This window comes from Scyliorhinus canicula, chromosome 13, assembly GCF_902713615.1.
Source record: "Scyliorhinus canicula chromosome 13, sScyCan1.1, whole genome shotgun sequence".
Taxonomy (NCBI): Eukaryota; Metazoa; Chordata; class Chondrichthyes; order Carcharhiniformes; family Scyliorhinidae; genus Scyliorhinus; species Scyliorhinus canicula.
Genome location: NC_052158.1, coordinates 127839628 through 127864346, shown reverse-complemented (window position 1 = coordinate 127864346; position 24719 = coordinate 127839628). Strand labels below are relative to the sequence as shown.

The 24719-nt window shown below is 48.8% G+C and overlaps 1 protein-coding gene across 1 annotated transcript in view; it reads right to left on the bottom strand.

Annotated features, from left to right (window-relative positions):
- Positions 1–3620: 3620 nt before the first annotated feature.
- Positions 3621–24719, bottom strand: part of LOC119975648 (mucin-4-like) — a 185636-nt gene continuing 164537 nt past the window's right edge. Inside the window, exons 46-52 of the mRNA XM_038815430.1 lie at positions 24431–24516; positions 22504–22686; positions 20394–20525; positions 20166–20285; positions 15807–16015; positions 15583–15663; positions 3621–3765 (exon numbers count right to left, since the gene is read on the bottom strand). Of these exons, the coding sequence (XP_038671358.1) occupies positions 15604–15663; positions 15807–16015; positions 20166–20285; positions 20394–20525; positions 22504–22686; positions 24431–24516 (790 nt within the window). The 3' untranslated portion in view covers positions 3621–3765; positions 15583–15603. The remainder of the gene's footprint in view (positions 3766–15582; positions 15664–15806; positions 16016–20165; positions 20286–20393; positions 20526–22503; positions 22687–24430; positions 24517–24719) is intronic.

Genomic DNA, 24719 nt, shown 5'->3' with positions numbered 1-24719 from the left:
ATCTGTTTGCTAACTCATACAAATTTATGATTGAAAAAAAAATCAGTCAATTCCCAGCTCAAGATATAGGTGATGTAGGCTACATAAAACAAACAGTAAGTGAAAGAGAGAAAGATTTTATTTTCATACTTTATTTTCTTCTCTCCATAAAGCGCTGATTGTTGTTTATGTATAAATCCATAAAGCCTCTAAAATTTCATTCAAATGGTTATTCTCCATAGTGCTAGCAGGTTAATAGATGATACGGCCTGACATGTCAAATTCAATCCAACACTATTCAAATGTTTCATTAGGGGTTGTTGGATAGCAGCACTAATCAGCAGCACTAATTTTTCACACTCCACCCAGCCAGGTGGTTGTAAGTTGAATGTAGTGACATTATGACTCTCCCAACTAGGATTGGTTAGATCAGCACTCGCTGGTCATTTATGATTCATCTACTTTCCTCTTTAATAATTGAGGGAATTGGTGGAGCCAATCTCATTATTTCAAAATTAAATTACAAAATAACCACTGCATTCTGAGAACAGGTACATTTTAATGAACATTTTTATCAAAGGTACTACGATGATATCCATCCCAACTGCTGTTAATAGGCCAGATAACAGAAAATTTTAATTCTGTTTATTGCTTTGAATTGAATATACAGAGAATAGCAATTTATCTGGTCGGAGCTCTGGATGTTCCACATTAGAGTATGTCATAAGCTGATAATCAAGGAGATCCTGTACTTTTTCTGCCTCAGCCAATAATAAAAATGAATATTGTGGTCAAAGGAAGTTTTCATTTTATGCAACTTCATGCAGCATGACAGACAGAAAATTTAGTTTTATCATTTGATGACAAAGAAACTATTTGGGATTTGCTATCGCTGAGCTAGACAGCTGGTTTGTGATGCAGAACAAGGCCAGCAGCGCGGGTTCAATTCCCATGCCAGCTCACCCGAACAGGTGCCGGAATGTGGCGACTAGGGGCTTTTCACAGTAACTTCATACTTGTGACAATAAAAGATTATTATTATCAGAGCCTTCACTTCTCCACCCATACAATATCCTCCTTAAAAATCCTCCACAACCCATGATTTTGTGGCTCACCGTTTTACACAATAAATGAATGAATGAATTAATTACAAATTATATGTTGTAAATGACATTTCACAAAATCTTAGTTCACAATGGGCAGTTAAACTTCCTGAAAGACCAAAATCCAAAAATGTTTTGAACAACAAACACTTTCTGGCTTCAACAGATCAAATCTCCCCCTCGTACATAAACGTAAAGTTGTTTTTGTCTTATCCAGCCATGTTTTCACCCAGCTGAACGGTTACTTCAGAATCTTTAATAAACTCACAAGTTTTTCCATAATTGAAAATTGTAGATTCCTTGCTATTAGTTGGAATAACAGAACCATTAGGCATTGTAAAGTCATCAGTTTGATTGCCATTCCATACACCTAGAAGCAAACAAAGAAATGAAATAAATTTGTAATGGGTTTGGATTTTGACCGTGCTACAAAAATATGACAAAGGTTTCTCTGAAAGTCTGCACAAATTTCCCAAATACAATTGGAACCGATTCTACTTTTTAACAGTACCAATGTCCCAGATAGCTACCTATTGAACTAACTTCCCAAGTCATTTGCATTTCCATGTACAGCAATGAAAAAGCTCTGGATAATAACAGGTAGGTACAGAAAGTTAGAAATAAAAAATGTTTTGGAACCAAAAAGGTGAAGCAACGAAAGGAGCTTGGGGGAGACCATCTTCAAAATCCCTGTATCGGTTAATATTTAGGTAGAGCCCTGGATTATTTTCAGGATCTTCATACAAATTTCCTACGATTATGATATTGTTGAACCAACCCAAAAATAAAGTCAGGTTATTGCCAAATAGAATTATGGAATATAAAGTGATGGATAAGTTACACTTGTTGCATTTCCTTCCACCAAAAAAAAGTATGCGCGCGATTCTCCGCTCCCCACGCCGGGTGGGAGAATCGCGGGAGGGCCCCCCGACTAATTTCACGACCCCCTGGCGCCCCCCGCAATTCTCCCACCTCCTGCTCGGAAGAATCGGCGCTCGCCGTTTTTCACGGCGACCGGCGATTCTCCGACCCGGATGGGCCGAGCGACCTGCCATTCGCGACCGTTTCACGACGGCGGCAACCACACCTGGTCGCTGCCGTCGTGAAATTGCCGTGAGATGCCCGTTTTGGGGCTTGTAGGGGGCCTGGTGGGGAATGAGCACCACAATTGTGCTCTGAAGGGGACAGGCCCGCGATCGGTGCCCACCGATCATCGGGCCGGCGTCTCACTTGGACGCACTATTTCCCCTCCGCCGCCCCGTAAGATCAATCCACCACGTCTTGCGGGGCGGCCGAGGGGAAGACGGCCACCGCACATGCGCGGGTTTGAGCTGTCAGCCATCGTGACGTCAGCCACGCATGCGCGGGTTGGAGCCGGCCAACCTGCGCATGCGCGGCTGACGTCACATAGGCGCCGCAATCGCGTCACTCTCGGCACGCCGCCCGGTGGCCGAGAGTTACGGAGCGCCGCTCCTAGCCTCGCCGGGAGGGGAGAATAGGGGGCGAGGAGCGGCCTCCGAGGCCGTCGTGAAACTTGGCCGAGTTCACGACGGCCCTCCTGATTTTTCCTGGGAGCGGAGAATTCCGCCCTATGTTCTTCCTGGAAGTCACCATGTAAGTACTGCACTGAAATTCCCCGGGAGGTTCAAACTTACAATGGACCATTATGCTGCATTGGGAACCATCCAAAATTCAGATTTAAACTGGAGAATTCAGATGGTTCCAAGTCGCTTAGTGAAATAGTTAGCCAGGGAAAACAAAAACAATTAAAACCACTTCTAACTCATGAGTTACTTTTAAAAAAAATTTAGAGTAACAAATTCATTTTTTCTAATTAGGGACAATTTGGCGAGGCCAATACACCTACCATGCACTTCTTTGGCTTGTGGGGGTGAAACCCACGCAAACGGGGAGAATGTGCAAATTCCACGCGGACAGTGACCCAGAGCTGGGATCGAACCTGGGACCTCGGCGCCATGGGGCAGCTGTGCTAACAACTGCACCACCGTGCTGCCCACTCCCCAGTATTCTATTCACATAACCCCCAAACGCCCTCCCAACTCCTGACTATCCCTATACCATCCCATTATCCATTCCACTGATGGCCTGAACAGAACCAACTAACCACCCCAGCCCTCCCCCGACTAACAAGCTACACAATGCCCCCCCCCCCCCCCCCCTCACCCCCACCCACTCCCCCTACCACCTTACCTGATGCACTTACCTCTCCTCCCTGGCTTTGCATAGTGGCTGAGACTTACCTGCTTTAAGGCAGCTAGTGCCGTAAAAGGGTGGTGGGGGGGGGGGGGGGGGGTGGCTTCCTCCATAATCCTGCATTGCATAGAAAGCACTCCAGGTGGTTCTGCACTGCACCTTTACCAGGACGCCTGGCTGAGAAATGTGCAGCTCCACTGCCCGTGGTGATTACTACTCCGTGGAAGATTCGGCCCTATTCTTACAAAAGGTTGAGAAGGGAAATCACATTTGCCATCAGAAAAAGCTGACTTACCAAGGAGACCCTTTGTTTTGTTCATATACTTTTCTGGCAAATTGGTGATTGCAAGTAACATCCCATATCTTGCTTTTACTGAAAATGAGATTCCACTCCCGAATGAAGCTGTTATTGATGAATTTCCGTTTTTCTCCATATAGAAGGTACCGTTACGATATATTTCTTTGTTACCTGTGAGAACAAATTAACGGATATATGTTTAGGCTTCATTTGACAGAATGGGCTGAGGGAGCAGGGTGCTTCCAGCCAGAAACTCTGCAATAATTCAAGGTTGTGCGACTACTGAGTTTAGTAACTAAACAAGTTAATACAAGAAACAAACAAGTAGTATAAGAAATAGGGGGCAGCAGGGTAGCATGGTGGTTAGCATAAATGCTTCACAGCTCCAGGGTCCCAGGTTCGATTCTCGGCTGGGTCACTGTCTGTGTGGAGTCTGCACGTCCTCCCCCTGTGTGCGTGGGTTTCCTCCGGGTGCTCCGGTTTCCTCCCACAGTCCAAAGATGTGCGGGTTAGGTGGATTGGCCATGCTAAATTGCCCGTAGTGTCCTAATAAAAGTAAGGTTAAGGGGGAGGTTGTTGGGTTACGGGTATAGGGTGGATACGTGGGTTTGAGTAGGGTGATCATGGCTCGGCACAACATTGAGGGCCGAAGGGCCTGTTCTGTGCTGTACTGTTCTAATTCTAAAATGTACCACCGGCTACTCGTGTACTTAACCATTTCATTCCCAAGCTCACCAGAGTCGATTCTGAGCTACTCACTGGAGTACATTCCGAGCTATAATTTGTAAGGTAAGAGTTTTGTTTTGTGTTTTTTGTTCTCACGCTTACCAGAGGGTAGCATGTCAGATTTGGTTGCCTCGACCAGCAGGTAAGAAATTGGCTGGTGACTGGTAAGTTGTTTTTCCTTTCATTTTTCTCTTGGCATTGTAGTTTGTTGTTGTAAGTTAACTTAAGGGTTTAGACATGGCAGGAGATCCCAGGCCCATGTCATGCTCCTCGTGTGCGATGTGGGAGTTCAGCGACACGTCCACTGTCCCTGGTTCCTTCATGTGCAAGAAGTGTGTCCAGCTGCAGCTCCTGTTTGACCGCTTGACAGCTCTGCAGCTGCGGATAGTCTCACTTTAGAGCATCGTGGATAGCACGTTTAGCGAGTTGGTCACACCGCAGATAAAGAATACTGAGGGAGATAGGAAATGGGTGACCACTAGGCAGAAGAAGAGTAGGAAGGCTGTGCAGGGGTCCCCTGCTGTCATTTCCTTCCAAACTGTTGAGGGAGATGGCTCACCAGGGGAAGGCAGCAGTAGCCAGGTTCATGGCATCGTGACTGGCTATGCTGCGCAGGAGGGCAGGAAAAAGAATGGTAGAGCTATAATAATAGGGGATTTGATTGTAAGAGGAGTAGACAGGCATTTCTGCGGACGCAAATGAGACTTCAGGAAGATATGTTGCCTCCTGGGTGCAAGGGTCCCGGATGTCTCAGAGCAGCTGCAGGACATTCTAAAGGGGGAGGGTGAACAGCCAGCTGTCATGGTGCATATAGGCACCAACGATATAGGTAAAAAATGGGATGAGGTCCTACATGCTGAATTTAGGGAGTTAGGAGGTAAACTAAAAAGTAGGACCTCAAAAGTAGTATTCTCAGGATTGCTACCAGTGTCACATGCTAGTCAGAGTAGGAATGGCAGGATAGACAGGATGAATGCGTGGCATGAGAGATGGTACGAGGGGAGGGATTTAGATTTTTGTAACATTGGAACGGGTTCTGGGAGACGTGGGACCATTACAAATTGGACGGTCTACACCTGGGCAGGACTGGAACCAATGTCCTAGGGGGTTTGTTTGCGAGCGCTGTAGGGGAGGGTTTAAACTAATGTGGCAGGGGGATGGGAACCAATGCAGAAAGTCAGAGTGTAGTAAAGAGGGGACAGAAAAAAAAGCTAGTAAGTAGAGAAATCAGATTGAACTGCCTTGTATGGCAGGGGGGCGGAAACCAGAGCAGTAGATCAACAGAAGAAATAAATTGAGGGAGAGCTACAGACTAAGGTCTGTAAGATTAAGAGGAAGAACAGGCAGGGAGTGGTTGGTCAATGTAACGGGGCTGGTGGGCTGAAGTGTATTAGTTTCAATGCGAGGAGTATTTCAGGTACATGGAATTATGATGATGTTGCTGCTACAGAAACTTGGTTGAAAGAGGGACAGGATTGGCAACTAAGTGTTTCAGGATTCAGATGCTTCAGGCAGGATAGAAGGGGATGCAAAATGGGCGGGGGAGTTGCATTATTGGTTAAGGGGAATATCACAGCTGTGCTGAGGGAGGACACCTTGGAGGGTTCAGGCAGCGAGGCAATCTCGGTAGAGCTCAGGAATAGGAAGGGTGCTGTCACAATGTTGGGGGTTTACTACAGACCTCCGAACAGCCAGCGGGAGATAGAGGAGCAGATATGTGGACAGATCTTGGAACGATGCATAAACAATAGTGTTGTCGTGGTGGGTGATTTTAACTTTCCCTATATTGACTGGGCCACACTTGCTGCCAGAGGCATGGATGGAGCAGAATTTGTAAGGAGTGTCCATGAGGGTTTCTTGAAACAATATCTTAAATAGCCGAACTCGGGAAGGGGCCATATTAGACCCGGTGCTGGGAAATGAGCCCAGCCAGGTGATCGAAGTTTCAGTAGGAGATCATTTCGGAACAGTGATCATAATTCTGTGAGTTTTAAGCTGCTTATGGAAAAGAGTTGTCCTCAGGTGAAGGTGTTAGACTGGGGGCAACCTAATTACAACAGCATTAGGCAGGATCAGACTGGGTGAAGCTGTTTGAGGGAAAATCAACATCCGGCATATGGGAGGCTTTCAAATGTTTGTTAATTAGAATTCGGGACTGGCATGTACCTGGGAGGATGAAAGATAAGGGTTGCAAGTATAGGGAATCCTGGATAATGAGGGATATTATGAATCTTGTCAGGGCAGCAGGGTAGCATGGTGGTTAGCATACATGCTTCACAGCTCCAGGGTCCCAGGTTCGATTCCCGGCTGGGTCACTGTCTGTGTGGAGTCTGCACGTCCTCCCCCTGTGTGCGTGGGTTTCCTCCGGGTGCTCCGGTTTCCTCCCACAGTCCAAAGATGTGCGGGTTAGGTGGATTGGCCATGCTAAATTGCCCGTAGTGTCCTAATAAAAGTAAGGTTAAGGGGGGGGTTGTTGGGTTACGGGTATAGGGTAGATACGTGGGTTTGAGTAGGGTGATCATGGCTCGGCACAACATTGAGGGCCGAAGGGCCTGTTCTGTGCTGTACTGTTCTAAAAGGAAAAAGGATGGATTCATAAGGTCTAAGAGGCTTAGGACTGATGAAGCTCTTGAAGAACATAAAGCAAGTAGGAAGGAACTTAAGGTAGGAGTTAGGAAGGCTAAAAGAGGTCATGAAATGCCTTGGCAAACAAGATTAAGGAAAATCCTAAGTCGTTTTGTACATATGTAAAGAGCAAGATGCAAGCCAGAGAAAGGGTTGGTCCATTCAAGGATATTGGAGGGAATCAAAGGCCAGCCAACAAGTCGGCCTCTCTTCACATTTGTACTCCAGGATCCTTCGACAGTCCAAATATTGCTCAGAACCACCTTCACCCCCAGAATCTTTGACATTGTGTCTGCAAACACTTTCCAAAATTCCTCCAGCTGCGGACATGCCCACAAGACACGGACATGGTTGGCCTAACTTCGTCCACCGAAGCTCTCTCTCTCTCTCTCATTCTCTCTCTCACTCTCTCTCTCTCTCACTCTCTCCCTCCCCATATGTCTGACACCCTGCCCTCGCCTATCTCCTCCTCAGAAAAAATCTTATCCTGTAGCACCGAGGGCAGCAGCTTCGAGAACGAGGCCAGCTCCTTTCTCATAGAGTGCCTAATTTGCAGGTACTGGATCCCATTTCCCTTGGGTAATTGATATGTCGCCTCCAATTCCTCCAACCTCGCAAACCTCCAACATCCCAATAAACAGGTCCCTGAAGTATCCACCCAACTCCACTCCCTAAACTTAGAATACAACTGTTATCATTAAAGTTTAATGCAGTTTGAGGTATGCTTGTGACATGGGCTGCCATTCTCCTCTCGGGGTGTTGATTTGGGCTGGAAAGGGTATGCAGGTGGGGTGGGAGGGGGGGGGGGGGGAGTGAGGAGCGGGGTAGTTTTGGGATGAGTTAGTGGGGGGGGGGGAGTTTGACACGCGAGGTGGATGGTTTGGGTGTAGAGTATTTGTTTTTAGTTCCTTTGTTATTGGTGTGGGGGACAGGGACTCTGGTGGGGGGCCACCTCACGAGCAAATTCGAGTTGGCTAGTGAATGGGAGTGAGGTGGGGCAGGAGTCGGCCGGATCTGGAGAGGCAGATTTTGGCTTGCCTCAAAGGTGTGAATGGAGAGGGAGGGATTAAAGAGAGAAAGTGTTTCTAGTGGAAGCACTTGGGAGGCTTCTGGAATCGGGTGGGGGGTAGTTGGCTGACGGTGACTGGGAGTAGTTCTTGGTCCCATTCGTGGCGTGGGGCTGGGGGCCATCTTGGGTGGGCTCTGGTTTTAGGACTCGGGCGGGGAGTGGGGGTTCAGTTTATCCCTCACAGCGGATATGGCTAATATACAGGGGTGGGGCGGGGGGAGGGGTGAGAGACCCCTAGGTTCGGTTAGTACAATGGATTTGGAGGGCCAGTAAAGCAGGCGAGGGTTTTCTCCCACTTGAAGAGCTTGAGGGTCAATGTGCTGCTGTTGCAGGAGACCTATTTGTGAGTGAAAGACCAGGTAAGTCATCTTAAGGGCTGGGTTATTCAGCTGTTTCACTCGAGCTTTGATAGTAGGGCCCAGAGGGTAGCGATACTGATTATCAAGGGAGTGTGATTCCAGATTGAGAACGTGGTGGCAGATTAGGGCCAGATACGTGAAATTTGAAGGTACTTTGGAGGTTAGGTCAGTGGTGTGATTTAGTGTATATGCCCCCAATTGGGATGATGTAGGGTTCACAAAGAAGATGTTGGTGGCCATCCCCAACATGGGCACACATTAGTTGGAGGAATGAATATGGTCTTGAACACGAGAGTCTAAGGCGGGGTCTTTGGCTCCATCGGGGCGCAAAGGTGTTGGCGGCATCAATGAAGGGGATGGGGGGACTAGACAAGTGGAGATTTCCATATCCGGGGGTGGGGGGAGGGCACAGAGTGTACTCTTTCTTTTCTTTGGTGCACAACGCATATTCTCGGATTGATATTTTAATCATGGGACGGTCCTTGTTGCCGGGGAGTGTGGAGGGCGGAGTATTCAGCAATCGTCATTTCTGATCATGCTTCATGTGTGGTGGATGTAGTATTGGAGAGTGAGATGCCACAGTGGCTGGCATGGAGTTTGGACGTGGGGTTGCTCGCGGACGTGGGGGCGCGATTGTCCGATCGCGGGACAGAGTGTCCGCGCCGTCGTGAACGCTGTCGCGTTACACAACAGCATGAAATGGGCGTGGGCCAGCATGGCGCTGGAACGGTTCACACTGCTCCAGCCTCACTTCCTGGCGTGCACTGGGGGCGGCGCCAACCCGCGCATGCGCAGTGGCTTTACGGAACGCGCCGCCCCAACGCAACATGGCGCAGGGGTTCTGGGGCCGCACGTGCAAAGTAGGATGGTGGCCCCCATGGTTCGCACGTGGCCGGCCGCGTGGGGGAGGATGGCCAAGATGACGCCCTGAGTCACACGTGCTGTGAGGGCTGGAAGATGGCTGCCCTCACGGATCGCACGAGGCTGATGACGCATCTGCAGGGGGCATCTGCAGAGATGCTGCCACACTGCGGGTTCTGCGGGCCTGTGAGTCTGAGGATCGGGCCTGTGAGTTAGAGTTCTTGGACCTGGCCAGGCAAATTTTGGCGAAATGTCCTTTTCTCCCGCAGCTGCTGCAGTTCGTGTTACGGGCCGGGCAGTGCTGCCGGGGGGTGTTGGGACTGGCTGCAGAAATAGCAGGGTAGCCCCATGAGGGGCGGGCGGCCGCGCTGCACAGGCCTCGGGTAGTCTTTGGTCGGGGGTCCATGAGGGGGTCGTGTGGTCAGCCGGGAACGCGTTAAGGCTCTGGAACGCTACTTCCAGAGAGGAAGCTAACTTTACCGTCTGATCCAGGTCCAAGCCCACCAAAAGCACATGCTTTTGCTAACACTGTTGGGGAGGTTTTAAACTAATGTGGCAGGGGGATGGGAACCAGATTAGGAAGTTAGAGGTCAGTAAAGAGGCAGCAACTAAAGCCAGTAAGGTATGAGACAATAAACTCAATGTGACTAAGGGGAAGAGTAGACAGGGAAGAGATGATGAATGCAAAGGTGGTCTGAGGTGCATTTGTTTTAATGCGAGAAGTGTAGCAGGTAAGGCAGATGAACTTAGGGCTTGGATCAGTACCTGGGAATATGATGCTATTGGTATTACTGAGACTTGGTTGAGGGAAGGGCAGGACTGGCAACTGAATATCCCAGGGTATAGATGCTTCAGGAGGGATAGAGAGGGAGGTAGAAGGGGTGGAGGAGTTGCATTACTCGTCAGAGATGATATCACAGCTGTGATTAAGGAGGGCACGATGGAGGATTCGAGCACTGAGGCAATATGGGTGGAGCTGAGAAATAGGAAAGGTGCAGTAACATTGCTGGGACTTTACTACAGGCCTCCCAAAAGCGAGCATGAAGTAGAGGTACAAATATGCAGACAGATTATAGAAAAATGTAGGAGCAATAGGGTGGTTGTGATGGGAGATTTTAACTTCCCCAACATTGAATGGGATTCGTGTAGTGTTGGAGGCGTAGATGGAGCAGAGTTTGTAAGGAGCATCCAGGAGAATTTTTTACAGCAGTATGTAAATAGTCCAACTCGGGAAGGGGCCATACTGGACCTGGTATTGGGGAATGATCCCGGTCAGGTGGTTGATGTTTCAGTCGGTGATTACTTTGGGAATAGCGATCACAATTCCGTAAGTTTTAGAATACTCATGGACAAGGACAAGAGTGGTCCGAAAGGAAGAGTGCTAAATTGGGGAAAGGCAGACTATAACAAAATTCGGCAGGAGCTAGGGAATGTGGATTGGGAGCAGCTGTTTAAGGGTAAATCCACATTTGAAATGTGGGAGTCTTTTAAGGAAAGGTGGATTAAGGTGCAGGACAGACATGTTCCTGTGAAAATGAAAGATAGAAATGGCAAGATTAGGGAACCATGGACTTTAGTAAGGCGTTTGATAAGGTTTCCCATGGCAGGTTGATGGAAAAAGTGAAGTCGTATGGGGTTCAGGGTGTACTAGCTAGATGAATAAAGAACTGGCTGGGCAACAGGAGACAGAGTAGTGGTGGAAGGGAGTGTCTCAAAATGGAGAAGCGTGACTAGTGGTGTTCCACAGGGATTCGTGCTCGGACCACTGTTGTTTGTGATATACATAAATGACCTGGAGGAAGGTATAGGTGGTCTGATTAGCAAGTTTGCAGATGATACTAAGATTGATGGAGTTGCAGATAGCGAGGAGGACTGTCAGAGAATACAACAAAATATAGATAGATTGGAGAGTTGGGCAGAGAAATGGCAGATGGAGTTCAATCCAGGCAAATGCGAGGTCATGCATTTTGGAAGATCAAATTCAAGAGCGGATTATATGGTCAATGGAAGGGTCTTGGGGAAAATTGATGTGCAGAGAGATCTGGGACTTCAGGTCCATTGTACCCTGAAGGTGGAAACGCAGGGTGATAGAGTGGTCAAGAAGGCATACAGCATGCTTGCCTTCATCGGACGGGGTATTGAGTACAAGAGTTGGCAGGTCATGTTACAGTTGTATAGGACTTTGGTTCGGCCACATTTGGAATACTGTGTGCAGTTCTGGTCGCCACATTACCAGAAGGGTGTGGATGCCTTGGAGAGGGTGCAGAGGAGGTTCACCAGGATGTTGCCTGTTATGGAGGGTGCTAGCTATGAAGAAAGGTTGAGTAGATTAGGATTGTTTTCGTTGGAAAGACGGAGGTTGAGGGGGGACCTGATTGAGGTCTACAAAATTATGAGAGGTATGGACAGGGTGGATAGCAACAAGCTTTTTCCAAGATTGGGGGTGTCAGTTACAAAGGGTCACGATTTCAAGGTGAGAGGTGAAAAGTTTAAGGGAGATGTGCGTGGAAAGTTTTTTACGCAGAGGGTGGTGGGTGCCTGGAATGCTTTACCAGCGGAGGTGGTAGAGGCGGGTACGATAGCATAATTTAAGATGCACCTGGACAGGTATATGAACGGGTGGGGAACAGAGAGAAGTAGACCTTGGAAAATAGGAGACAGGTTTAGATAAAGGATCTGGATCGGCGCAGGCTGGGAGGACCGAAGGGCCTGTTCCTGTGCTATAATTTTCTTTTTTCTTTCTTTGTTCTTTGTTCTTCGAATAGGCGCTGTCTCACCTAGTTGGACTGGACACCCGCCACGTAGACGACTCGAACAGCGAGTTCCATATGTTGAGTGGCCGTAACGGCCTGGTAGTTGCAGCTGCGTGCGAGGACTTTGAGGTCGTGTAGGTAGTCTTCTAGTGGTTCCCCGGGATGCTGGCGGCGAGTGATGAGGATGTGTCGTGCGTCGACCTCGTTCACGGGCCGTACATAGAGATGTTCGAGCGTCGCGAGGGCGTCTGCGTAGGAGGAGGCCCCTTCGAATTGAACAGAGATTCGATGGCTCACCCGTGCGTGGAGGAGGCTCAGCTTCTGTCCATTGGTGACGGAAGACGTCGAGAAGGCTGCGAGATCAGCTTTGAAGCAGTGGAGCCAGTGCAAAAAAATTTATTTCGCCTCCGCGGCCTGCGGATCGAGTTCCAGTCGGTCAGGTTTGAGGGCCGATTCCATAGTTGCGTTTAAGTTGATTAAATTGATGTGACCATCAATTCACTTGAGACATGAGTAGAAGTAAACCGTGGCTTTAATCAACTTAGAACAGTGTCTGCCTGCGACTGATCCAATACTGAGAACCGCCTACAGGTCGACTGCTCATTATACCTTCCTTCAAGGGGAGGAGCCATGGGCAGAGCCCATACATGCCCCAACATGTTCCCCTATGGATAATGCCATACAATGGCTCATAGGAGGAGCCCACAAGAGCAATAGCATAGCACAGATACAAATACAAGAGCAACAGCACTGATACAAATACAATGTTGGATTATTGGCATAATACAGTCACCACAAGAGGTCTATAAATTAATGAGGAGCATAGATAAGGTGGATAATCAACATCCTTTCCCAAAGGTAGAGGAGCCTAGAACTAGAGGGCATCGGTTTAAGGTGAGAGGAAGAGATACAAAAGAGATCAGAGGGGAAATTTCTTCAGAGGTTGGTGAGCATCTGGAACGGGCTGCCAGCGGCAGTGGTAGAGAAGAGTACGATTTTGCCTTTTAATAAGCAGTTAGACGGTTACATGGGCAGGGTGGGTATGGAGTGATAGGGGCCAAATGCAGACAAGTGGGACTCGCTTAGTGATAGAAACTGGATGGCATGGACAAGCTGGGCCGAAGGGTCTGTTTCCATGCTGTAAACATCCATGACTCCATGATAAAGATGAATATTTTACCACGTTTTGTATTCTTAAGCCAATGCCTGCCAAAGGCATTTTTTCAAGGGCTGGAGTGTTTGATCACATCGTTATTTGGGTGAAGCAGATAGCTAGAATTCAGAAACAGGTGCTTCAGAAGGTTTGGCAGTCGGGTGTTATGGCTTTGCCAAATTTGATTTATTATTACTGGGCGGCGAACGCTGAGACGGTGGTGGGATGGTATAGGGGCCAAGAGTAAATCTGGGTTAAGTTGGATTTCATGTAAGGAGTTGGGGTTACGGGCTCTGGTGAAGGCCCAACTCCCGTTCTTCCCAGGGAAATACTTGGGCAATCCGGTGGTGGTAGCGACTCTGAAGATTTGGAGGGAATTTCGGCAGCATTTTAAGTTAAAGGCAGTGTTGAAGATGGCGCTGATCTGTGCAAATCACCTGTTTGAACTGGCTAGATTAGATGCTAGGTTCCAGGGCTGGGAGAGCAATGAGGTGGGAGGAATGAGGGTTTTGTTTCTGGGAGAGGTAATTCATGAGCTTGAAGGAGTTGATGGAGAAGTATGGAATCCCAAGGACCAAAACATTCCGGTCCATGCAGGTGTGGGATTTTGAGAGGAAGATCTACCGGTGATGTCGCACTCCTCACTGTTAGAGAGTGCTGTCTGTGGTCGGCATGGAGGAAGGGGTGTGCCTCGGGGACTAATAGGAGGAAGATAGGGTACCGACGGAGGGGGTTAAGGGAAGTGGGAGGAGGAGTTGGGAATGTCACTGGAGGAGTGGGTGTGGTGTGAGGTGCTGTGCAGGGTGAACGCCACGACTTTGTGTGCATGATTAGAGTTGACTCAATTAAAGGTGGTGCATAGGGGACATTTAACGAGGATGAGCTGGTTGTTTCAGGGAGTGGAGGACAAGTGTGAGGGAGGGATCCAGCCAATTCACATGTTCTGGTCTTGCCCTGAGCTGGGGAGGTTTTAGGACTCATTCTTCAGTACCATGTCAGCAATCTTGCAAATGGATTTGGAGCCCAATACCCTTGGGGCCATATTTGAAGTGTCGGATCTGCCGGAGTTGCAGACAAGGGTGTCGGTGGATGTATTAGCCTTCGCCTCGCTGATTGGGGTCCTGTGGGGGTGGAGGGTTGTTGTGGGGGTTTCTTTTTGTACTGGTTAAGCTTGGGGTCAGATGTGTTATTTTTTTTTAAATGTCAAAAACATAATAAAAATATTGCAAAAAAAATTTCTCAGGATGCCATCGACCAAGTTGGTTTAGCTGGGGGACCCTGCCTTGAACACACACCTCCAGCCATAGCAGGGGCCCCTGGGCACCGGATCCCAGATCCCAATCCCCAGACGCCTGCCGGGAACATCTTGGACCAGGCGCTACCCAATCCACACACTCACCCTATGGTGGCAGGGATGTCCCCAGTGCTGAGGCCCAGCACTTGGGAGTTTGACTGTTGACTGCTGCCTCTGTGGTGTTGATGCCTCCAGTGGTCAGGCCAAGTCTCCAGGCCTCATGGTCTTGTGGGACCTGAGACAATAACTCTCGCCTGCGACATGGCATGTCTAACCATGGGAATCTACTTGAGGACTGGGGAGTGCTTACATAATTAACATTGACAATGCCCTATTAGCAATAGCATTCAGTGTGCAGCCAGAGACTGCCGCAGTCAGTGGGAGTGAAACTGACGTGCACCATATTACCACGGACAGGGCTCTGTCCTGGGTGTGTTTGGGTGAACTATGGACAGCAGCTGAAGTTGCCTCTGGTATGGGAGTATACGTTCCAGGGGGTGGCATGTTGGACCCGCAGATGCTGAGCACATCACCCCACAGCCCAGGGGTGACCCCGACCGATGGCGACTGACCCCACTGATCAGGTCTCCTCCCATGGAGGGGGTCCCCCAGCTGCCTGGGCACTTGATCAGCAGCCCTGGTGCCCCTGGGCTGATTGCGAAAATGGCTACTCACCTGCTTCGATCCCCCCAGCAACCATTGCGCTAGCTTCACGTTTTTAAATAGGTGTACTAAAGGTCACCCGCGTGACCGCTCACTGGGGAGCTGGTTAGTTTAAGGGAGGCCATTTGATAGATGGTCCTTCTCGTTAATGGGATGGAGATTAGCCTTAATTGATGATTATTAGTTTATCGCCAAGTGGTGACGGCATCCAGGTCTCGCCAACAGGAGCGGGCTGTTAGGTCAGAAACTAATGGCGCTTGGCACGGTTCCTAATTTCGGACTCTGTTGCAATCTAACTGGCTCCTGCAGATTCATGCCCGGTGTGACGCAACCGTTAGATCATGCCCTTGGTGTAAGTTTAATTACAGTTGTTTGACATTTAACTTTCATGGAAGTTGGAAATTATAAAAAATTGCAACATTTGTAATCATTTTGCAAATAATCTGTATATTTTTGACGCAGTAAGAATAATAAATTAGCCTCACCCTCAGTAGAAGGTAGAAACTTCACCGTGTCATTATTAATAGCACATTAATTGAATCGTTGCCTTTGAGAACCATCTGGACCTGGTGAGAAATAACAGAACATCGTCAATTAAAATAATTGTCACAGAACTTGTACTTCCATTCCTGGTACATATCATTCCCAGGAAAGGCAAAGTTGCATTTATTCTTCGGCTTTTCAGTCTTTAAGCAAATGTTTTACTTACCGTGGTAGTTTTGTCAAATGTGTGTTGGGCTGCGAATGCCTTGAAGTTTGTGGCGAGAGCGGTACCAGTTTGTATTGTGCGACCGTGAAGCTTAAAAGTGGTGTTGCCATTGGATTCATTAACATTAAGTAGCACAAAATCGCCAAGGCCATTAAAAGTGAAGGAAAGTCCATCGAGAGTGGTAAAGTGGGGGTCGCCAAGCATAATGGCTATCATGTTAACACAAAAAAAGAACATGTGAAGATTTAACAATGCAGTAGACTTCAAAAGAAAATGAAATTTTAAGCCTTTTTCCCCCCTTTTGAGCCTATAGCTGGCAACTGTTTTAAAATGCATATGTCATCAAAATTGATTTGAATTCAGAATGCGATTTAGGTTGGATTCTCCAGCTCTTAGCCGCGTGTTGAGGTATCACATTCTTCGCTGGCTACGGGATTCTTTGTTACCAGGATACAGGATTCTCTGTTCCCACCACTGTGAATGGAAATTCTCATCGAAGCCACTCCACACCGTCAGGAAACCAGGGTTGCACTGCCGGAAGGTTCAGAGAATCCCGCTGCCAGAAAACGGCAGGAGAATTCCAGCCTCAATCTTTTTTTTTTTTTTTTTAAATTTTAGAGTACCCAATTATTTTTTCCAATTAAGGGGCAATTTAGCGTGGCCAATTCACCTAACCTGCACATCTTTTGGGTTGTGGGGGCGAAACCCACACAGACACGGGGAGAATGTGCAAACTCCACACGGACAGTGACCCAGGGCCGGGATTCGAACCCGGGTCCTCAGCGCCGTAGGCAGCAATGCTAACCACTGTGCCACCATGCTGCCCTCCAGCCTCAATCTTAACCTTCATTCCTATTAAATACAGATTTTTTTCATAACTTTTGCATTGATGATCAAAGAACAAACTATCACAGAAACAATTAAACCAATATCTTGGATGTCAACTATTTGATTGAGGCCAAGGAGGCGAGGAAGCGTTAGAGTTGGAGGAATTTGTAGACCGAGATGGCATTGGAGAAGATAATGGGGGAGAATGGGATAATGAAAAATCAGGATGTGGTGAAGGGGCAGAAGAAGGGCAGAGGAGATGAAAGAGACTGAGGAAATTAAAAAGGGAGGAGGGAAGCAAGGGTCAAGTGGAGGGCAGCGTGGAGAGTTAGACGTTGGCAAGAACAGGAAAGCTATCTAAATGGGAAAGTTGTGACATATAACTAGTCTTGACTTCCACAGGCTCCAATTTGCATTGCAGCAGTAAGTCCACTGTGGGGTGTAGTCAGTGAGATGTCTGCAGACAGGTTGCTTTCCCTTCACTCAGGGTATTTTTTACACTTCATGAGAAAAAGGATAACATTGATTTTCCACCCTTTTCTTTGAATCAGGCAAGGTCGATATTGTGATTCAACTACCCCCTTTGAGGTTGCAAATTCTGCTCAGCATGGGGCGAAATCAGCTCATCGGCCGAACTGAGTTTTGTAATATGTTAATAATTCTATTTTTTGTTGTCCAACATCTAGAAATTTTATTCTTGTGGTCAATTAAAGACCAATTATGGGACTCTTCCTGCGGCTCAAGGAATTAGCCCAGTTCTTGGATCAGTTTGTCGACATGCAGCACGGTAGCATTGTGGATAGCACAATGGCTTCACAGCTCCAGGGTCCCAGGTTCGATTCCGGCTTGGGTCACTGTCTGTGCGGAGTCTGCACATCCTCCCCGTGTGTGCGTGGGTTTCCTCCGGGTGCTCCGGTTTCCTCCCACAGTCCAAAGATGTGCAGGTTAGATGGATTGGCCATGATAAATTGCCCTTAGTGTCCGAAATTGCCCTTAGTGTTGGGTGGGGTTACTGGGTTATGGGGATAGGGTGGCGTTGTTGATCTTGGGTAGGGTGCTCTTTCCAAGAGCCGGTGCAGACTTGATGGGCTGAATGGCCTCCTTCTGCACTGTAAATTCTATGCAACCTGCATGACTGGTAAAAGAATGCATTTTGCCTGTCGCCTGTTGGGGCAGGGCTGCGGGTGGTGATAGGGTAGTCCCTACATTAAATGCTTAATTGAGGGCATGGTTATCGGGCAAGGAGGAAGTGGGATACCTGCTAAAAACCACTCCCTTCCCTATGAGCCCCATGTCCATTTGACCCCGCCCCCACCTGAAGTCCCCCATCCCTGCAACTCACTTGCCCAAGCAAAAAAACCTCCTTGGCATAACTTTACAGAATCGTGGGAATGGGGGTTACTGTACCAAAAGCAGATATGGTGTTCTCTGTGGTGCTGTCAACAGGAGACTCTGGCCTCTGATTAGGCAGCAGGTCTGGATGAGTGGTTTCTATCTCAGGAGACTTGATTAGGAGAATGCTTGCTGGCGTCCTTGGCTATGCCTGATTGGCATCAGATCTGGTGGGCCTTCCAAAGAAGTGTCTTTGGAAGTTTACAGCACGCAGGTGAATTCCTTGCAGCTAACAGAATTCCCACCCTCTGTTCGGGGTTGGAGGGGTGGGGGTGCAACCTGAAGAATCCCAATCATTGAACTTGTGTGGAAAATTGAGACACTGCAGGTGAGAACAGCCAATGCAAATATTGTCTGAGAATAATTTGCTCAGATGCTTAGGCAGCAAAAGTACATCAGTGCTGGAACAGTTAGTGGCTGGAGGCATGGGACAACCAACTCAAAAATGGTAGAGTCATTAATGGGCGGGATTCTCCCACCAAGATTCTAAGTGCCGACGCCGGAGTAAAAACCGGAGTCTTTTACTCCGGCGTGGCGCCCGTTCCCATACCCCTATTCTACCCCTCTGTGGGGCTAGTCAGGGCGCCGCACAATTTATAGGGGCGGGGCCTCGGCATGGCGTCAAAGACCCGGTGCCACGAAAAAGACGCAGCGCCTTGGGTCCCCCACATGTGCAGTTGGGCCGGAGCCAACTAGCACATGCGCGGTTACCTCACAGAGCGCTTCGGCTTCTCACCAACATGATGCCAGGGTTCTGGGGCCGGCCGCGGAAGTAAGTAGGCCCGGGGGGTGAGAGGCTGGCCCGCCGATCGGTGAGCCCCGATCATGGGCCACACCCCATCGGAGCCCCCCCGGGAACGGACCCCCCCCTCTTCCCTCCCACCCTCATAGGCCGCCCCCCCCAAGCCTTCGCGACGAGTACCCGCCGGCACCGACCAGGTGTGGATGGCACTGGCGGGACTCGGCCGTTTACACGCAGCCGCTCAGCCCATCCGGGCCGGAGAATCGGCGCTCGCCGTTTGCGACGATTCTCCGAGTGGCCTGGCGCGATTCGCGCGGTGCTGGATTCGGGGGGGGGGGGGGGGAGAATCGCGTGCGGGTGTCGGAGCGGCGTGGTGCGATCCATGCGGCACCCCAGTGATTATCCCACCCGGGAGGGGCGGGGTGGGGGGGGGATACCGCCCATTGTGAGTGATAAACTTTGCTGGCCAGGATACATGTACAGTTTAGTGATGGGGTCAGGATGTGCTCAGCTGAAACATAAATTGACCATCTGCTTTGACTGCAATTGATTTGAATTTTAAATGAATTGGAGGCTTGAATTTCAGAAGAATCGATTTAAAAAAAAATAAGGCAAGATCATTTGCACTTGGCATTAACGTCATTTGAGATAGGTTTTACAAATCCAGCATAGCCACACAAGTGCTTTTGTAGTACATGTGGCACTGGGTCAGTACCAGTTATAGTTTGTGCAACTAATATTGCATGATAGCATTTGTAAGCATTGTAAAAGTATATCACAGCATTGTCTTCAGGAATTTGTACTATTTAATTAATTTTTGTCATAGACCGAGACTAATAGAACATAGAACATTACAGCGCAGTACGGGCCCTTCGGCCCTCGATGTTGCGCCGACCTGTGAAACCATCTGAAGCCTATCTGACATACGCTATTCCATTTTCATCCATATGTCTATCCAGTGACCACTTAAATGCCCTTAAAGTTGGCGAGTCTACTACTGTTGCAGGCAGGGCGTTCCACACCCCTACTACTCTCTGAGTAAAGACACTGCCTCTGACATCTGTCCTATATCTACCACCCCTCAATTTAAAGCTATGTCCCCTCGTGTTGGTCATCACCATCCGAGGAAAAAGACTCTCACTGTCCACCCTATCTAACCCTCTAACTATCTTATATGTCTCTATTAAGTCACCTCTCAGCCTTCTCCTCTCTAACGAAAACAACCTCAAGTCCCTGAGCCTTTCCTCGTAAGACCTTCCCTCCATACCAGGCAACATCCTAGTAAATCTCCTCTAAGATAGTTTACAATGGATATTGGCGCAGCATGTTGCAACTCAATCATAACTTTTAGTCACAATTTTATTGAGATTATCAACTTTGTTGCTGAAATAAATTACCTCTGGTTGGTGGCCTGTAGTTTCTACAGTTAATGCTTGGTCTTTTAGTTCTGTAATATTCACAGAATGATGGGTCGTCAACGTCTTCGCAGCACCATCTGTATGGATCTAGGTCGAATTCTGTGAGGGAATATAGATAATGTATATGAATTGTGCACTCGTGCACCTGTAAAGATGGAAAACAAAATGGAAAAATATTTTGTAACAATTTCAAATAAAAAAACCTACCTTGGTTGTTGATTGAATTCCAGTATCGTTCCTGCCAACCTTCAATTAATGCATTCCTCTTTGTGTAAATACATCTTTGACTAGCATTAAATGCGTTTTGACTGGTACTACGAAGAACCTTGGTTGAAGCATCTGGGTAAATTCAACAAAGGCCACTAAATATAATGACACAACTCATTGCAATTTTGCTGATGAATTGGAACTACTGTCTACAGGTTTGCTGATGACACGACAATAGGTCATGGGTCAGATCGCAAATAACAATGAGTCAGAGTACAGGAGTGAGATAGAGAATCTAGTGGCATGGTGTAACAATAACAATCTCTCCCTCAATGTCAGCAAAATTAAGGAGCTGATCATTAGAGAGGTGGTGGCATACTGGTATTGTCACTGGACTAGAAATCCAGACAGCCAGTGCTGTCCTGCCTGGAGATCTTTCTTCGAATCCAACCAGGGCAAATGGTGAAATGTGAATTCAATAAAAACAAATCGGGAATTTAAAAAAAGTCTAATGATGACCGTGAAACCTTCTGGCTCGCTAATGTCCTTTGGGGAAGGAGATCTGCCGTCCTTACTGGGCCTGGCCTACATGTGAGTCTAGACCCACAGCAATGTGGTTGCCTCTTAAAAGGCCACTCAGTTCAAAGGCAATTGGGGACTGGCAATAAATGCTGGCCTTGCCTGTGACACCCACAGCCCAAGAACAAAGAAAGAAAAAAAATAATTGACTTCAGGAAGCAAGGTGTCGTACACACCCGTCAGCATCAATGGTGCCGAGATGGTGCACCCACGCTAATGCTACGACCAAGAAAGCACAACAGTGCCTATATGTCCTCAGGATACTAAGGAATTTTGCATGTCCACATTGACTCGTACACATTTTTACAGATGCAGCATAGAAAATATCTGGCTGCATCATAGCTTGGTATGGCAACTAATCGGCCCAAGACCGTAAGAAACGACAGAGAGCCGTGAACACAGCCCAGTCCATCACGCAAAGCTGTCTCCCATCCATTGACTCTGTCTACACCTCCCGCTGTCTTGGGAAATCGTGCACTCGGGCGAGAGTAGAACCCGGTCGGTAAATCCCGGGTGAAGCCTCTCGCCGGCCTTCTGGCAGAATTAGCGCCTCAAGGGATCTTCCCAAGTCCCATGAGGCAGCGGAACTGGAACACTGCCGAAAAGGTGCAGGACCAAACAGCGCTCGCGAAAGTAGAATTTAAACCTACCTGAATCTACTAGCCTCCCTCAATCTACCGGCCACCCCAAGGAGGTTGCAGTCAGTTGCTGATCAGTCCTGGTCCATGGAGACGCCTGGGTGGTCGGGGTTAGTGTAAGGTGGCTCCCTGGCTCTCTATCGGGAATGTGGGCACATTGGCACTGCCCAGCTAGCACCATGGCACTGCCAAGGTACCCAGGACGCACTGCCACACTGGCAGGAGCACTTCCTGGGTTGCACTGCCAAGGATCAGGCCCCGGGGGGGGGGGGGGGGGGGGCATGACCATGGAAAGAGGATTGGGGGGGGGGGGGGAGGTGTTGAAGGGTGAGGGTGTGCAGGGCAGGTAAGAAGTGGCCTTCTGGGAGGTTGGTGGGGAGGGGTAAGACCGGTGGGGGTCCTGGAAGGGGGGGGGGTGGTGCTGAAAGAGATGTTCGGGGGCCTGAAGGGAGAGGCCCAGGGACCCTATAGTGTGGTGCCCTCACTTGGGAGTGGGGGGGGGGGGGGGGGGGGGGGGGGGGGGGGGGTAGTCCCCATGGGTGGTATGTGGAGGATCTGCAAGCATACTTAGAGATCAGTGCATCCTTTCAAAATGGTGGCCTGATCTCTTGAGTTCAGCTCCCAACATGGAAAGAAATTTTAAGTGTGTGCTAAACAGATGAGAAACTCCCCAGAGCCCAAAAAAGTGACTAAATATCTTTGGATAGTGGTGGAAAACACGTTGGCAGAGCCGGTGGGAAACTCCCAGCAAAACCCGCCACAAATGAACTTAGCAATTATTCCATTGAATTTGGCCCAGCATTTAAGAATTTGTTCATTTCCATTTTAAAGGAAATAATAACTTGGCCATGGTTTCTATTCAAAAGTTCGAGATCAGCCTAAAAAATCCATACCTGAACTGGAGGTTTGGTATCGATTGTCTGCTTGTCCTTGAGGAAAGGTGCATGGACAGGGAAGTAAGCCTTCGTTCCACGAAGATGCATCTGGCTCTTTTGCATACCAGCTCAGGCATTTTTCTTTGAAATTTTCTGATAGAGTAGTGCTAGTCAATTTATACAGTCGTAAGCCATTCAAAACTACAGGAATACAAAGTAGATTGGAATAAATGTCAGCAAATTTCAGTGCAAATTTAAAAAGTTAATGCTTTTATGTTTTCTATATAGTTAAGAGGTCTGCGGCAGTGTATTCGGGAGGTACCCTGACCCCCCTTTGGGACTCCTCCCACTCTGCTCCTGACCCCGCATAAGATCCCCGACGGCCGCTCACCCCACCCTCTCACCTCCCCACTAGACCTCCACCCGTCCTGACTATTCTCCCACCCAGGGGGCGCCCTGACCTGCATGGGACCTACTGGATACACCACGCACCCCCTCCACCCCAACTACAGCCCCTCCTGATTGCCACCCCACCCCCCAGTGACCCCCTACCTACCCCACACTGACCACCTGCCAACCGTCCCCCCTCCCCCCTGACCTACTCCCCCAGACAACCAGTGGTCTGAATTGGAATGTCAGGCAGAAATGACCACCTGGATTTTGAAGTAAGAAACTAGGAGGATAGTGGCAATCTGACTCTATTTGCCACCCTCTGAAATCAGGCCCATAGGGTGAAATTCGCCGCTCCCGCGCGGCATTGAGAAGGCCGTTGTGTACTCGGCCGAGTTTCACAATGGCCTCGGAGGCCGCTCCTCGCACCCTATTCACCCCCCCCCCCCCGCCCCCCCCCCCCCCCCCCCACCGCCCAGGGAGGCTAGGAGCGGCACTCCGTAGATCTCGGCCGCCGGGCCTTGACGCTGGCGTCAAGGCGGCGTGCCGAGAATCACACGACGGCGGCACCTAAGTGACGTCAGCCGCGCATGCGCGGTTGCCGTCTTCCCCTCCGCTGCCCCGCAAGACATGGCGGCTTGATCTTGTGGGCGCCGGAGGGGAAAGAGTGCGTCCCTTTGAGACGCCGGCCCGACGATTTGTGGGCACCGATCGTCGGGCCAGTCCCCTCCCGAGCATGGTCGTGGTGCTCCCTCCCCTCCCCCCCCCCACAAGCCACAAACGGAACTTTGGTGCCATGTTCACGACGGCAGCGACCAGGTGTGGTTGCTGCCATCGTGAACCGGTCGGGAACGTCAGGCCGCTCGGCGCATTCGGGCTGGAGCATCGCCGGTCGCCGGGAAAAACAGCAAGCGGCGATTCTGCGAGCGGGGGGTGGGAGAATCGCGGGGGGTGCCAGGGAGGGCAGTGTGTCGGAGTCGCCCGGCCCTCCGGCGATTCTCCCACCCAGCGTGGGGAGCGGAGAATCGCGCCCATAATCTTGCATTAAAATTGAATTGTCAAATATAGTTACAAATTTCAATGTTAACATTTTGGGATCAAAAGTGCTTGAATCGCCTGGCCTATTCCTGGATTAAAGAGTGCAGTGGAAAGGCTGTAAACTAAACTGGACGGAGGATGTGTCAGGTTTAGGAATTTCTGTGGTCTGATTGGGAGCAGAAACCCCTCACCAAGTGCTAAACAAGCTCTTGACGCGAAATGGTCAGGGATGTGACGGAACTGACGAAACTGGAATTCCCCATACACGTCGGGTATTACGTGTCATGAATGTATTGGGATATTAGAAAATTATGTGATCTGATTTTGAAATTGGAATATATTAGTTAAGCTATAATACATTAGACATTGAGCACCAAATTAGAAAACCTCAGTGCTTTCAATCATCTCATGTCTACTTAATTTTGATAAAATGTGACTGCAGAGTTTTTTGTAATTTAGGCAGTCTGAAAAAAGTCCATGACTAACATTTTTTGTTAACATAGAATAAAATGAAAACCTGTATTTGATCCGGGATATTTATTAGGACGAAAGTTTTCAGCAGCTGATTGTCTATCTTCTTCGTTCTTATAGTGTCCGTTACCACTGCCATAAACCAAAGAAACAATATATTAGGTCATTTACACGTGTCAAATTCAGGAAAATAGCTCAAAATTGGTTTTGGAAGACTTTTAGCATGGAATTCAGAGGGATATTTTGTTCACAGATTCTGGAAGCACTGGTTCCTCTAGGGTTTCCACACTGTTGGGGCTGTGCTGTGTTTTGCAACCTGATCTGAGATATTTCCC